This window comes from Hemiscyllium ocellatum, chromosome 14 (genome assembly GCF_020745735.1).
Source record: "Hemiscyllium ocellatum isolate sHemOce1 chromosome 14, sHemOce1.pat.X.cur, whole genome shotgun sequence".
Lineage (NCBI taxonomy): Eukaryota > Metazoa > Chordata > Chondrichthyes > Orectolobiformes > Hemiscylliidae > Hemiscyllium > Hemiscyllium ocellatum.
In genome coordinates, this window is record NC_083414.1 from 65,329,636 (window position 1) to 65,343,637 (window position 14,002).

A 14,002-nucleotide genomic window follows, 5' to 3' on the forward strand; every position below is an offset into this window, starting at 1 on the left:
GGAGTTCATGAGCCCCTTAAGATGGGAACCTGAGGAACAGAAGCCATTCAGGCATGCTGACTGGGTCAGAGTTACATCACCCACAACTATAATTTGTGTTTTTGTGCCTTCAGTGATATTTTAAATGTCATGAATTGTTACAAACACTGAGGGAAAATCAAGGGTGAATAGTCCAGGAATTTTCCCCAGGGTAGGGGAGTCCAAAGCTAGAGGCATTGGTAAGAGGGGAAAGATTTAAAAGAGACCTAAGGGACAACTTTTTTATGGAGAGGGTGTATGGAATGAGCTGCCAGAGGAAGTGGTGAAGGTGGGAACTATTACAACATTTAAAAGGCATCTGGATGAGTATATAAATAGGAAGGGTTTGGAGGGGATCTGGGCCAAATGCTAGCAAATAGGACGAGATTAATTTAGAATATCTCTGCTTGGATGTGTTGGGCCAAAGAGTTTGTTGTCATGCTGTATGTCTCTATGACTATGTCTCTAAGTCAGTAATGGAAAGGAAAGGTTAGGAATGCATTCTATTTTTCAAAGTTAAAGGAATACAATCAGGAATGGGCCCAGTTCGAGGGGTGGATACATAGAACACCACATGGCAATCTCCCCTGTTTAAATAGGCACAGAGTCAATAAACATTCATTTCTTTGAACAATGTGGCACTTGAGGTTTGGTGTAGAAAAATAATTTCGACATGCGTTTTATTAGAACTCAGAATCAAGCTGGTATCTTACAGAGTTTGAAATTTGACAGTGTCTGTCAATGCGTGTTCAGTGAATAACTTGCACTTTGAGACCACATAAATGAAGATGTATGATTCCCAGGCAATGAGTTAATAATAACTGAGAGCAATGGAGATTAAACCTACAGCACTCTTTTTACATTCTATTATTATCCCACCCAACATATTCAGTGTTTCCTCGTTAGAAATGTTTTATTTTCTCTTGAAAATCCCATTCCGTTTCCGACATCACTTCTTTGCCTTTTCTCTCCATCTCCAGTTCCCAATTTGTTTTCTCTCTTTTGCCAGCTCTCCCTCTCTCTCAGCTTTCCTCTTTCCATCCGTTCTTTCTCTGTCTTCCTTACACTCCTCTCCCCCCTCCCCATCTGCACTTCCTTTTTCTCTATTTTCTCTCTGTACCTTATTTTCGCTCTTTCCGCATCCCTTCTTCCTCTCCTCCCTTCTCTTTCTACCCTTTGTTCTCACCCACACTTCATCCCTCTTATCTCTCCTCCTCGCTTGTTCTCCCTCTTTTTCCACTTCTTTCCCTTTCCTATGCCCATCCATCTCTCCCTACTCCCTTTTCTCTCCCCTCTCCTCTTCTTCCCTTTGGCTTCTCTTTTCATTCCCTCCACCCCTCTTCCTTTCCGCCTACCCTCTCCCTCTGGTTTCTTGCTCTCTCTCTCTCCTTCTCCCTCCCTCCCTTCCTCTGGCCTTCTTTGCAATTCTCTTGGGTAATGGGACATGCATTAAGGGACATGCTGGGGAATGTGATGGGTGAACCAGACTGAACAAAAACTGATTCCTGCCCAGGAAGCAGAGCTTTACATGGTCTTAGAGGGCACCCCCTGATGTAAATGAAAGCAAACATTTGTTTTTACAACAGAGTAAATCACATTTCGGTAAGTTCAGGCTCTTCCCTGCATCTCTTCATCTGAAGCGAGCCTCCTACCAGGGTGCTGCCTCTTTACCTCTGCCCTATCCTTGTTGGCATTGCTGAGCAAGGCTAACAGAGAATTGACTTTGCTGCAACTCCCAGACTCCTGGAGATCACAGGGGGACAGGAACTCACTGCTGCCGCCGGCTGCCTCCAGGTACTGTGGTGAGTTGTACTGGTTTTCCCCAGAGTCGTCACCATTCTCCTGCCAGCTCCAGTGGCCGGGACGCTGGCCATACATCACGGATCTCTTGCCGGGGTGTTGGCGCTTGGAGAGCTCTCCCAGGAAGGTGTCCAGCTGGCGGGCCGTGCTCTCCCCCGGGAGGGGCTCATAGGCTGACCTCCTCCCTGGATGCTGCCTTGCCTGCACCTCCAGGGGAGCCCCATCCAGCTCTCTCCTCCCCGGGTGCTGCCTCTTCTCTGGTGCCCAGCCTCCGTCCTCCTCGTCCTGGCCGGGTTGGCGTTTGCCAGGGTGCTGCCTTTTCTCCAGCTCTCCCACCAGCCGCTTCCCAGGGTGCTGCCGCTTGAGGACCTGCGAGTCCGCACCTAAAGCTGGCGAGGGCAAAACCAGAGGCTCATGAATGAGTTGCTTACCCCGGTGAGGCATGACAACCTCTACACAATCAGCCTGATACTGGCAGACAATGTGAAACTTGGTTACGTCACTGCTTTGTTAAAGTTCAACTGTTCAACTCTGTGGAAGTTACATGATCCTGTTCGGTTCCTCTGTGTTTTGTTCTATGAAAAGATATTTGCACGACAGCGACTGTTTCTATTCTTACACGTGGGTGTCACTGGCAAGGTCAACCATTTCATGTCTGAGAGAAGGTCACTGGGCTCAAAACCTTGATTCTGCTTTCCTTATGAGTTACCAGCTGGGTTTCTCCAGCAATTTCTGTTTTTTGCTTCAATATTTGTCATCCATCCCTAATTGCTCCTCTAGATCATTTCAGAGATGCCGTAATTGCTGTGGGTTGGGAGGCAGACGTAGGCCAGGTAAGAAGGGTGGATTGTCTTCTCTAATGGACAACAGTGAATCAGACAGTTTGTTTTTAAGGACAATTGACAGTGATTGCCTTTTTATTTAAATTCCAGGTTTTATTGAATTCATCCTTCACCATCTGCCACAGTGGGATTCGAACTCATGTCCTGAGAACATTAGCTTGGGACTATGGATTACGAGAGTGCAATATTATTAACACACTCCCTTTTCTTGAAACGCAAGAGAGTTTGGGGGTGGGCAATACATTCTGTCCCAACCAGTGGAGGTCGTCTCCTGAATGACAGCAACATAAAACACAGGGTGGAGCAGTGAGGAGTATTTGACCTAGGTTTAAAGGAAAGAACCTAAGCAAGCCATATCTCTGATCATAGTCCCAATAAAGGAAGCCTCTTCTGGTCTGTGCATTTAGGGAGATGAAGCTGCCCCTTAAGAGATAGATTGTTTAAACCCAGCATCCATCCAAATAGGACCAAGCTCCCCAACCCCACCTGTTGGACTCTTCCCAACTGAGTTGAAATCCCAGTAACCGGGCACAGGAAAAAGAGAGGGTGTGGGTAATGAATTAGATGAAATGGTGGGTCTTAGTTATGGGGAGAGGCTGGATAGGCTAGGACATTATTCACTGGAGTGTAGACAATGACCCTTGTAGAAGTTTATAAAATCATGAGGGGTATAAACAAGGTGAATGGCAACTGTCCTTTCCCTAGATCGGGGGATTTCAAGACAAAGAAGCATATTTTTAGAATGAGAGGAGAAAGATTTAGAAAAAAAAGTCAGAGGGGCATTTTTGTTTTTACAGACAGAGCGGAATAAACTGACAGAGGAAGAGGTTGATGCAAATACAATTCCAATGTTTAAAAGACATTTAATAAGTACATAATTAAGAAGTGTTTGGAGGGATATGACCCAAGCGCAGGCTAGTGAGGCTAGTTTCGTTTGGGATTATGGTCAGCATGGACTGGGTCCGTTTCCCTGTTTTGTGACTCTATCTGCTTCAATGGGTAGAGGGAATGGCCGAATGGTCTCCTTTTGAGGTGTGGGGTTTTCTGAAGAGCTGTAAACAGGTTATCCCAGTTCAGTTCTTTCCTTCTTGAGGAGTTTGTGCTTGTGAATAGCGCCTTGCTCAGGACCTTTCAGCCCGTGCGCTAGACCTTCAGACTGATCTCACTCTCACAGGGCGAGGGAGCTCGACATTACACACTGACAGTGGGGGACTTGGCTTCATCCAACTGAATAAAAGACACACACCGTTTGCCGGATTCCTACACGGTGCCTACGTCCTACCGGCCAGTGTACTAGCTATCTGAGTTTATAAAACTCCGGTCCACTCTGGCCTTCATTGACCACAATTAAAACAAAAACCTGGATCTGAAAAAATCCCTTCTCCTGTTCTGGCACCTCTTTCCTTACCCCCGGTTTTATTTCCGGAATTTTAACCTCCCTACACTCGGCTGCGGGATTCCTTTTTCGTTAGCGACTTTCTCTCCAGAACCCGATGTCAGATACTGCAAAACATCTAAAAGTGTGATTCTAACTCTTAGAGCGAGGCGTTAACATCAAGCTCGCTCAACTAAGCCCTTTTTCCAGCAACACATTTTCAGCTCTAAATGTTAAGAAGGAAAAACATGCAGTTGAGATTTAAGAAGCTACAGTTGCTTAACTTTCGAGGGTCAGACTAACACAAGGATGGCCGAAGCTGACACAGTGAGAATTGGGTGTGTACCGTCATCGTTCCGCCCTTCCTCCAGAATGGAGCGAATGAGGACGGTCTCCGCTCTCTGAAGCATCTCCTCCAGCGGCTGTGCCTCTGCCCCCAGCCTGTCCTCGCCCGCCGCCGTGTGCTCACTCGCGGTCACAGACTTGTGTAGGCTGAGGTAACCCAGCAGCAGCAGCAGGAACCATCCCGACCTCATCTCGGTGCAATAACAGGGCGGGGTGGGTGGGGAATGAGAACAAGAGAGAGAGAAAAAATAAAATAAAAAGTTTGGGCCGCTCTGTGTGCGAGAAACAAAGAATTGGAGTTTACAGTACTTCCAATGTTACAGGGGAGACGCTGTGCGCTGTCCACCGTGCTGAAAACAAGCAACTTGTACATCCAGAACTGATACCCACACACCACCTCCCCCCCCCAACCTCCCCCACAACACACACGTTCAACACTCAGCTACACACGACACACCAACATAAACAGCCACACACAAAAACATTTAAATACACAGTCACACTTGCAAACAGCAACAGGCACAAGTTCTTCCTGAGTACTGTTACCTGTCCGGCGGGTCAGGTATGTTCTGTCTGTCCCAGACTTGGTCCTATGTCGAAGGTCTTGTCTCGGACTGAGCTTTTCTGCTCCCAATATCGTTGTAGGAACGTGTTTGCCTCTGACGATCGAAGGCTGCACATTTATAGCCGTTTAGCATCTCCCCCACCCCCTAATATGCAAATTAGCAAGTCGTAAGTTAAACGTATATCTCCTGAAAGCTCAAATTTACACACGCACATAGAAACGGACACGCATGCATATATCGGAAGAGGGGATGGATACATTTGGACCCACACATAAAGAGAGATACATACATACAGAAACATGAAAACATGACTACACGCACACATATAGATGGATATATATATACACATATATATACACTTACATGGAGACATCTATGTCATATATAAGCCTGCACATGGACTTAGACATATTTGCATTCAACTGTAAACAAAGTCACAGAAATACACACACCTTGACATATCACTAACGTACACACAGACATGCATGCAGGTATACAGCAACACGTACATGCTTCACATAAATACATTCATGCACACATCTTAATAAACAGTTGAAAATATACATGCCGGCACAAATCCATATGTATGCAGACACAAGCAAGAATATACACATGCGGGCTCAAACACATTTATTCATTGAAACATTGATAGAAACACATACACATACACTAATAGACACACTCACAGAAACATTCCTAGATATCCATATACATCCATTAACAGATAATCAGAGGTTTCCATTCTCAAATCTAGTTCTCTTGTTTGTATTATTTGGTTAAGAGTTAGGTGAAGTGGAGTACAAAATTCCCAAAGATATGAATTAAAAATGCTTTTGCATAATGAATCTCAGACCAAACAGTTAATACATGGGTATTTAATCAATGTCTAATTTAATCAACTTTTGCTGACTCACAGGTACTAGATTTTCCTTTTGCAACATTTCAAAAGATGAAAGAAATCTTAGACTCATATAATACTTTTCATAACTCCGGACTGGTAAAGTGCTTTGCAACTATTGTAGTAGTGTGTAGTCATAACTTTAAGGTAGGATAGTCAGCTGGCAATTGTATACAATGTACGGTCCCACAATCAGCAGTGATAAAACTGGCCACATAATCTGTGCAAGTGATAAGGACTGAAAGATAAATTTTGAGCATTATTTGAGGGCAACATTTGTTGCTCCTCTTCACCTCTTGTAGTTATATGAAATCTTATAACCATCTAAGAAGGCCCTGGTTTTATTTCTCATCTGAAAGATGGCATCACCAATAGTACAGCATCTAACTGTCAGTCTATTGTATATGCTCAAAATCCACAAGAGGATCTTGAACCCAAAGCCATTTGCCTTAGAGGTAAGTGCGCTACTCACTAAGCCAAAGCTGATGTCTTGAAGGCTTATGAATGAAAGGGAACATTTATTGTTTAAGTACTGCGTAACGTTCCATTGAATGAATGTGCTCTGTGAATGTTGCCACACTTCCATGACAGCTAATGCTTAGCTGTTGGTCTTCACTGCTAATTCAGTTCAAGCATCACGTACCGTTCACAAATCTAATGATCTCCTTGGTTTAAGTGACTGACTGAGCACAGCAAGGAAATCAAGACTAATGTAGTTTGATCTAAAGGCACACAGCAAGCAATCTAAAGTATAAGGCTATCATCTATTGTTAGCAATCTGACTTGGGCAAACACTAAAAGCACTTGAATAACATATTCTTCAGGCAATTGTTTTAACAGTGTTGTTAGCTAATATATTCCCAATAGGTTAATTACAAGCAATCATCACTTTTTTTTCTACAGTTTGACAGTAAGAAGACTTTAAAAATAATTAGAAGGTTAAATTATATTGCAGCATCATTCACACTCACAAATTGGTATAGGAGTTTACAACCCTGCAACAGCCCATTCAGGTCAACAGGTTGGTTGATGGTGCTTATGCCTCCACCTGGGCCTCAATCCACCTTATTAATCTCAGCCTGGCAGCACAACCTTTTTTATGAACAGCCATCTGAGCACGTGGATGTGGAAAAGGTATGCAAATCTGTCCAAGCCTGCTCATGTCCTTTTGTTTTCAATACTGCAGTCTTTCCTGCTGCAGAGTTATGCTAATTTAGATCAATTCCCTCTAATGCCATGCCACTCAATTTGTGCCGTTGTATCTTATTCACTGACCTATGCAGATACAGTCACTGCACTCAGGGATGGCTGAGGTGTAATGTAACCATTGCAACATCCTAAGCCTCAGAGAGTAGAGAACGAACAATTCAGAGGAGAATGAGTGAGCTCAGGTCAGTTGCTTTTTCCTGTTCTGCTTCTGCTATTTTATTTCTGGCTTTCATTCAATTCTCGTAATTTGTATTTTGTCCTTCTCTTTGCTGTTGCTGTCAGACCTGGTCTCTATCCACAGCTGCTAACCTTATTCCTTCTCTTTATTCTCCGTGTGCTCAGTTTATATCCTTGGGGGAGCTGTGGAGCAGTGTGCAGCTACCATCCTGACTGGAATCCCATTCCTCATCTCGCTTCTCACTTTAGTGAATTGAGCAAAACAGAAGGGGACATTTACTCAAACAGATGAAAGGCTCATATTTCAAAAACATGGCACCTGGGTACACAAGCATCTTTGATCGATGTCTGTGTCCCTAATTTAGTGTAATATTGACAGGTGTCTGTATTGGAGATGACAGGCCGTCTGTCGTGTCGAGATTTCATTATACAGCTATCAGAGACTTATGCGCAGAGTGCTTACAATGGTAATTGGACAAATTTGTTATGTATGAGTAACAGGCGGTTTCTGAATTTGAAACTAAATTTTTATTTAATACATGATGTGTGAAAGGAGATATAAATGCAAAACTAATCAAAGTAAGAAGCCAAGAAGGAGGATGTAGAGAAAGAAATAACACAAGAGCAGGATCGATTCCAGGTGGGAAGTTAGTGAGTCAACACTGGCCCACTGTCTATGTAACATTTCTTGTTAATCTCTAGGCAAGTTAATCATGGCTTCAAATCTAAAGGGGATACTTCGGCTGAGGACCCTGAAGCTCAGTCAGTTGCCTAATTTCTAATTATGGGTCCTGATTTTTTTAGTCAGTCTCCTTCTTTCCCCCTCTCCCTTAACCCTAGAACTGCTAATGAAAAGCAATACCTTTCATTTGCATATATTAACATGAATAAATAGGAACAGTGAGAATGGAGGTGTGACAAACTTCGCCTGATGCTCTTCTGAAACAATCTATCAGGAGCTTGCTATTACTTTATCAAAATCACTATTGCACAGCTCAGGTCTATTTTAGGTTTATTGTATGGTAAATAATGAGATTACAGGAGGATATCGATAGGTTGGTCAGATGAGCTGATCAGTGGCAAATGGGATTCAATCCAGATAAATGTGAGGTGATGCACTTGGACAGGATAAACAAAGCAAGGGACTACATGATGGCCATGAGAGCACCATAGATCAGAGAGACCTTGGTGTGCATGTCCACTTAAGGAGGCGGGACAGGGAGATAAAGGGTTAAGCTAGCATATGGCATATTTGCCTTTAATACTTGAGGCATAGAGATTAAGAACAGGGAGGTTATGCTAGAAGGGATGTGATTGCACTGGAGAGAGTATAGAGTAGATTTACCAGGATGTTGCCTGGACTGAACAATTTTAATTACAAAGAGAGATTGGACAGACTGGGTTGTTTTAGAGCAGAGGAGGCTGAGGGGTGACATGACTGAAATGGATAAAATTGTGAGGGGCACAGACAGGAAGGAACCTTTCCCCTTATGGAGGGATCAATGACCAGGGGAATAGATTGAAGGGAAGAGGCAGGAGGTTCAGAGAGATTGTGAGGAAAAGCTTTCTCACCCAGATGGTGATAGGAATCTGAAATTCACTGCCTGTAAGAGTGGCAAAGTCCTCATAACTTTTAAGAAATACTTAGATAAGCACTTACAATGTGAACGCAACAAGGCTATGGTCTAAGTGTTGGAAAATGGAATTAGGATATTTAGGGCTTGTTTTTCCTCAGTGCAGACTCATAGAATCATAGAGTCATGGAGCTATATAGCACAGAAACAGATCCTTGTGTCCAACTCATCCAAGCCAACCAGATATCCATACCTAATCTAGCCCCATTTGCTAGCACTTGGTCCATATCCCTCTAAACCCTTCCTATTCATGCCCCCATTAGATGCCTTTTAGATGTTGTAATCATACCAGCCTCCACCACTTTCTCTGACAGCTTATTCCATACACTCACAACCCTCCACATGGAAAGGATGTCCATTAGGTCCCTGTTATATCTTCCCCTCTCACCTTAAACTTATGTCCCCGAGTTTTGCACTCTCCAATTCTGGGGAGGAGATCTTTCCTATTTACCCTATCCATGCCCTTCATGATTTTATAAACCTGTATAAGGTCACCTCTCAGCCTCCAGGGAAAACAGACCCAGCCTATTCAGTGTCTCCCCACAGCTCAAACCCTCCAACCCTGGCAACACCCTTGTAAATCTTTTCTGAATCCATTCAAGTTTCACAACATCCTTCCGATAGGAAGGAGATCAGAATTACAAGCAATATTCCAAAAGTGGCCTAACCAATGTCCTGTACAGCTGCAACATGACTTCCCAACTCTTATACTCAATGCACTGACCAATAAAGGCAAGCAAACCAAACATCTTTTCACTATTCTATTTATCTGCAACTCCACTTTCATGGGACTATGAACCTGCATTCCTACGTCTTTCCAAAATGCAGCACATCATATTTATCTAAATTAAATTTCATCTGTCACTCCTCGACCCCTTGGCCCATCTGATCAAGATCCTGTTGTAATCTGAGGTAAAATTCTTCGCTGTCCACTACACCTCCAATTTGGGTGTCATCTACAAATTTACTAACCATACCTCCTGTATTCACATCCAAATGGCTTATACAAATGACAAAAAGCAGTGGACCCTTCACCGATCCTTGTGGCACTCCACTGGTCACAAGTCTCCAGACTGAAAATGTAACCCTCCACCACTACCCTCTGTCTTCTACCTTTGAGCCAGTTCTGTATCCAAATGGCTAGATCCCCCTCTATTTCATGAGATCTAACCTTGCTAATCAGTCTCCCATGGGGAGCCTTGTCGAATGCTTTACTGAAATCTATATAGATCACATCCACCGCTCTGCCCTCATCAATCCTTTTTGTTACTTTTTCAAAAAACTCAATCCAGTTCGTGAGACATGACTTCCCACAGACAAAGCCATACTGACTATTCCTAATCAGTCCTTGCCTTTCCAAATACATGTAAATTCTGTCCCTCAGGATTCCTCCAGCAACTTGCCAACCACCTACATCAGGCTCACTGGTCTATAGTTCCCTGGCTTGTCCTTCCTACTTTTCTTAAATAGTGGCACCACTTTTGCTAACCTCCAGTTTTCCGGCACCTCACCTGTGACTATCAATGATACAAATATCTCAGCAAAGGGCCCAGCAATCACTTCTCTAGCTTCCCACAGTGTTCTAGGGTACCCAGGAGATCAGATCCTGGGGATTTATCCACTTTTATGCATTTCAAGACATCCAGCAATTCCTCCTCTGTAATATGGACATTTTTCAAGATGTCACCATCTATTTCCCCACGTTCTATATCTTCCATGTCCTGATGCAAGCACTGATGAAAAATACTCATTTAGTATCTCCCCCATCTCCTGTGGCTCCACACTAAGGCTCCCTGCTGGTCTTTGAGGGGCCCTATTCTCTCCTTCGTTACCCTTTTGTCTTTGATGTATTTACAAAATTCCTTTGGATTCTCCTTAACCCTAATTGCCAAGGCTATCTCGCGTTCCCTTTTTGTCCCCCTGATTTCCCTCTTCAGTATCCTCCTATTGCCTTTATATTCTTCTAAGGATTTATTCAATCTCTCCTATCTATGCCTGACATATGCTGCCTTCTTTTTCTTAACACCTCAATTTGTCTTGAGATCCAGCATTCCCTACACCTACCAGCCTTTCCTTTCACCCTAACAAGAATCTACTGTTTCTAAACTCTTATTATCTCATTTCTGAAGACTTTCCAATTTCCAGCCGTCCCTTTACCTGCGAATATCTGCCCCCAATCAGTTTTTGAATGTTCTTGCCTAATAGCATCAAACTTAGCCTTCTTCCAATTTAGGTCTTCAACTTCTAGATCTGGTCTATCCTTTTTGATCTCTATTTTAAATCTAATAGAATTATGGTCACTGGTCCCAAAGTGCTCCCCCATTGACACCTTAGTCACTTGCTCTGCCTTATTTCCCAAGAGTAGGTCAAGTTTTGCACTACTTTTTGAATCAGAAAAATTGTCTTGTACACACTTAATAAATTCCTCTCCATCTAAACCCTTAACACTATGGCAGTCCCAGTCTATGTTTGGAAAGTTAAAATCCCCTACCATAACCACCCTATCATTCTTACAGTTAACTGCGATCTTTTTACAAATGTGTTTCTCAATTTCCCTCTGATTATTAGAGGGCCTATAGTACAATCCCAATAAGGTGATCATCCCTTTCTTATTTCTCAGTTCCACACAAATAATTTCCCTGGATGTATTCCCAGGAATATTCTCCCTAAGTACAGCAGTAATGCTATCCCTTATCAAAAATGCCACTCCCCCTCCTCTCTTGCCCCCCTTTCTGTCCTTCCTGTAGTACTTGTATCCTGGAACATTAAGCTGCCAGTCCAGTCCATCCCTGAGCCATGTTTCTGTAATTGCTATGATATCAATTGCTATGAGTTCAACTTGCAAAGGTGTGAAGTGATTCATCTTGGAAGGTTAAATTTGAATACAGATTACAGGGTTAAAGGCAGGATTCCTGGCAGCGTGGAGGAACAGAGGGATCTTGGGATTCACATCCTTAGATCCCTCAAAGTTGCCACCCAAGTTGGTAGGGTTGTTAAGAAGGCTTTCATTTACAGGAGGATTGAGTTTAAGAGCCGTGAGGTTATGCTGCAGCTCTATAAATTCTGTTTAGTCCACATTTGGCATATTGTTCAGTTCTGGTCGCCTCATTGTAGGAAGGAGGTAGAAGCTTTAGAGAGGGTGCAGAGGAGATTCACCAGGATGCTGCCTGGACTAGGGGGCATGCCTTATGAAGAAAGTTTGAGGGAACTAAGACATTTCTCATTGGAATGAAGAAGAATGAGAGGTGACTTGATAGAGGTGTACAAGATGATGACAAGCATAGATAGAGTGGATAACCAGAGACTTTTTCCCAGGGTGAAAATGGCTATCACAGGGTTCATAATTTTAAGGTGATGGAGGGAGGTTTGGGGAGATGCCAGAGGTATGTTCTCTACAGAGAGAGTGGTGGGTGCGTGGAGTGCACTGCCGGCGGTGGTAGTAGAGTCAGATACATTAGGGACATTTAAGGGACTCTTGGATAGGCACATTGATGATAGTAAAATGTAAGGTATGTAGGTTAGTTTGATCTTAGAGTAGGATAAAATGTTGGCACAACATTGAGGGCTGAAGAGCCTGTACTGTTCTATGTTCTATGGGATGGAGGAAGGAGGAGAGAGTAAATGAAAGGTGAAGATAGAGCACAAAGAGAGAGAGGTACAGTTGGACAGACAAAGGAGTGCTTGAAAGTCAATCTAGGGGAATGAATAGCTGGTAATGGGGACTACTGGTAGCTGAAAATGGGTTGAGTGTGGTAGCAGCCCATGTGATAACAAGGTCTGGTGTGTGGGGGTTGGGTTGAGGAAATGGAAGAAGGTGCCACAAACCCTAAAGTTATTGAACTTGCTATTAAGTCCCAGAAGGCTTCAGAGTTCTCAAATGGAAAATGAGGTGTTGTCCTTCTAGCTTGCGCTGAGCTTCGCTGGGGTAACTGTAGCAAGACCCAGACAGAGATATTGGCCAGGGAACACAGTGAGACATTGAAGTGGCAGGCAATTGATTAGTTGGGCCAAATGACCTGTAATGGCTGGAAGTGCAGTGTAGTTCTATGTAATCAGCTTCTCCTAAGTGTTGTGGTAGCCTGTGTTTAGCAGAGGCTTTTTCGTGAAGGTAGAGTCTCTTTACAGTGTCTGCTGAACATAAAGAAGATAAAATAATTAATCTAGGTCGCATCATTCTTTAAACTGGCTTGACTGAAAATCGTGCTTCTATTCATCTTTCAAAAGCATCTCATGGGTTTTGTACAAAAGGAATGGTTTTGAAATATAGTGACTACTGTGGTGAAGCCAATTGTGGCAGCCACTTTTGTGCACAGCACATTTCCCAAGTGCTAAAGATCAATTGAACAGGTTCATCCACAGCTCTGTGGTGGCGCTGTCATCTCTGAGTCAGTAGGGTATGTGTTAAAGTCCCACTCCAAGGACTTGAGCACAAAATCTAGACTGACACTCCATTAAGTAAGTGAAGCACTAGTATCCTTAAACAGGGGCGTCCCTCTCAGATGTGGGAGTTTTCAAAAATAATGTTTTAAGGTGAGAGGAGAAAGGTTTGAAAGGGACCCGAGAGGCAACGTTTTCACACAGAGGGTGGTCTGTAGGTGGAATGAACTGCCAGAGGAAGTGGTGGATACAGATACTGCTGCAACATTTGAAAGCCATTTGGACAGGTATATAAATAGGAAGGGTTTAGAAGGACATGGGCCAAACACAGGCAAGTGGGACTAGTTTAGTTTGGGAAATTTGGCTGGCACAGATGAGTTAAATTGAAGGGTCTGTTTCCGTGCTGCGAGATGGATGCAAATGATCCTGAAGTGGACCAGGGAAGACCACCCCCACCCGCCACCATGATGTCCTGGCTGACATTCAGTTCATGACCAACATCTTAAACCCATTGTTTATGGGACATTATCATACTAGCTGTTATTTTCGAATTAGCTTGTGCCTTTCCCACATTATATCAGAAATGTCAAAAGGATGACATTGGTTGTGAAGTGCTTTGGGACATCTTGAGATGATAAAGGGACTATATAAATGCAAGTACCACTTTGTTGATGATGGTTAGTTGCCAGGGAGGGGAGTAGGAATACAGATATTTTTTTATTCACTCATGGGATGTGGGTGTTGCTGGTTGGCCAGCATTT

General features: G+C 43.4%; 1 protein-coding gene across 1 annotated transcript; it reads right to left on the reverse strand.

The window, feature by feature from the left end:
* Positions 1-1,626: 1,626 nt before the first annotated feature.
* On the reverse strand, positions 1,627-4,571 carry trh (thyrotropin-releasing hormone). Its single transcript, XM_060835043.1, has 3 exons — positions 4,382-4,571; positions 2,489-2,515; positions 1,627-2,201 (listed from the first exon to the last, which is right to left on the reverse strand). The coding sequence occupies exons 1-3, from the start codon at positions 4,569-4,571 to the stop codon at positions 1,627-1,629; spliced, it is 792 nt and encodes a 263-aa protein (XP_060691026.1).
* Positions 4,572-14,002: the final 9,431 nt, after the last annotated feature.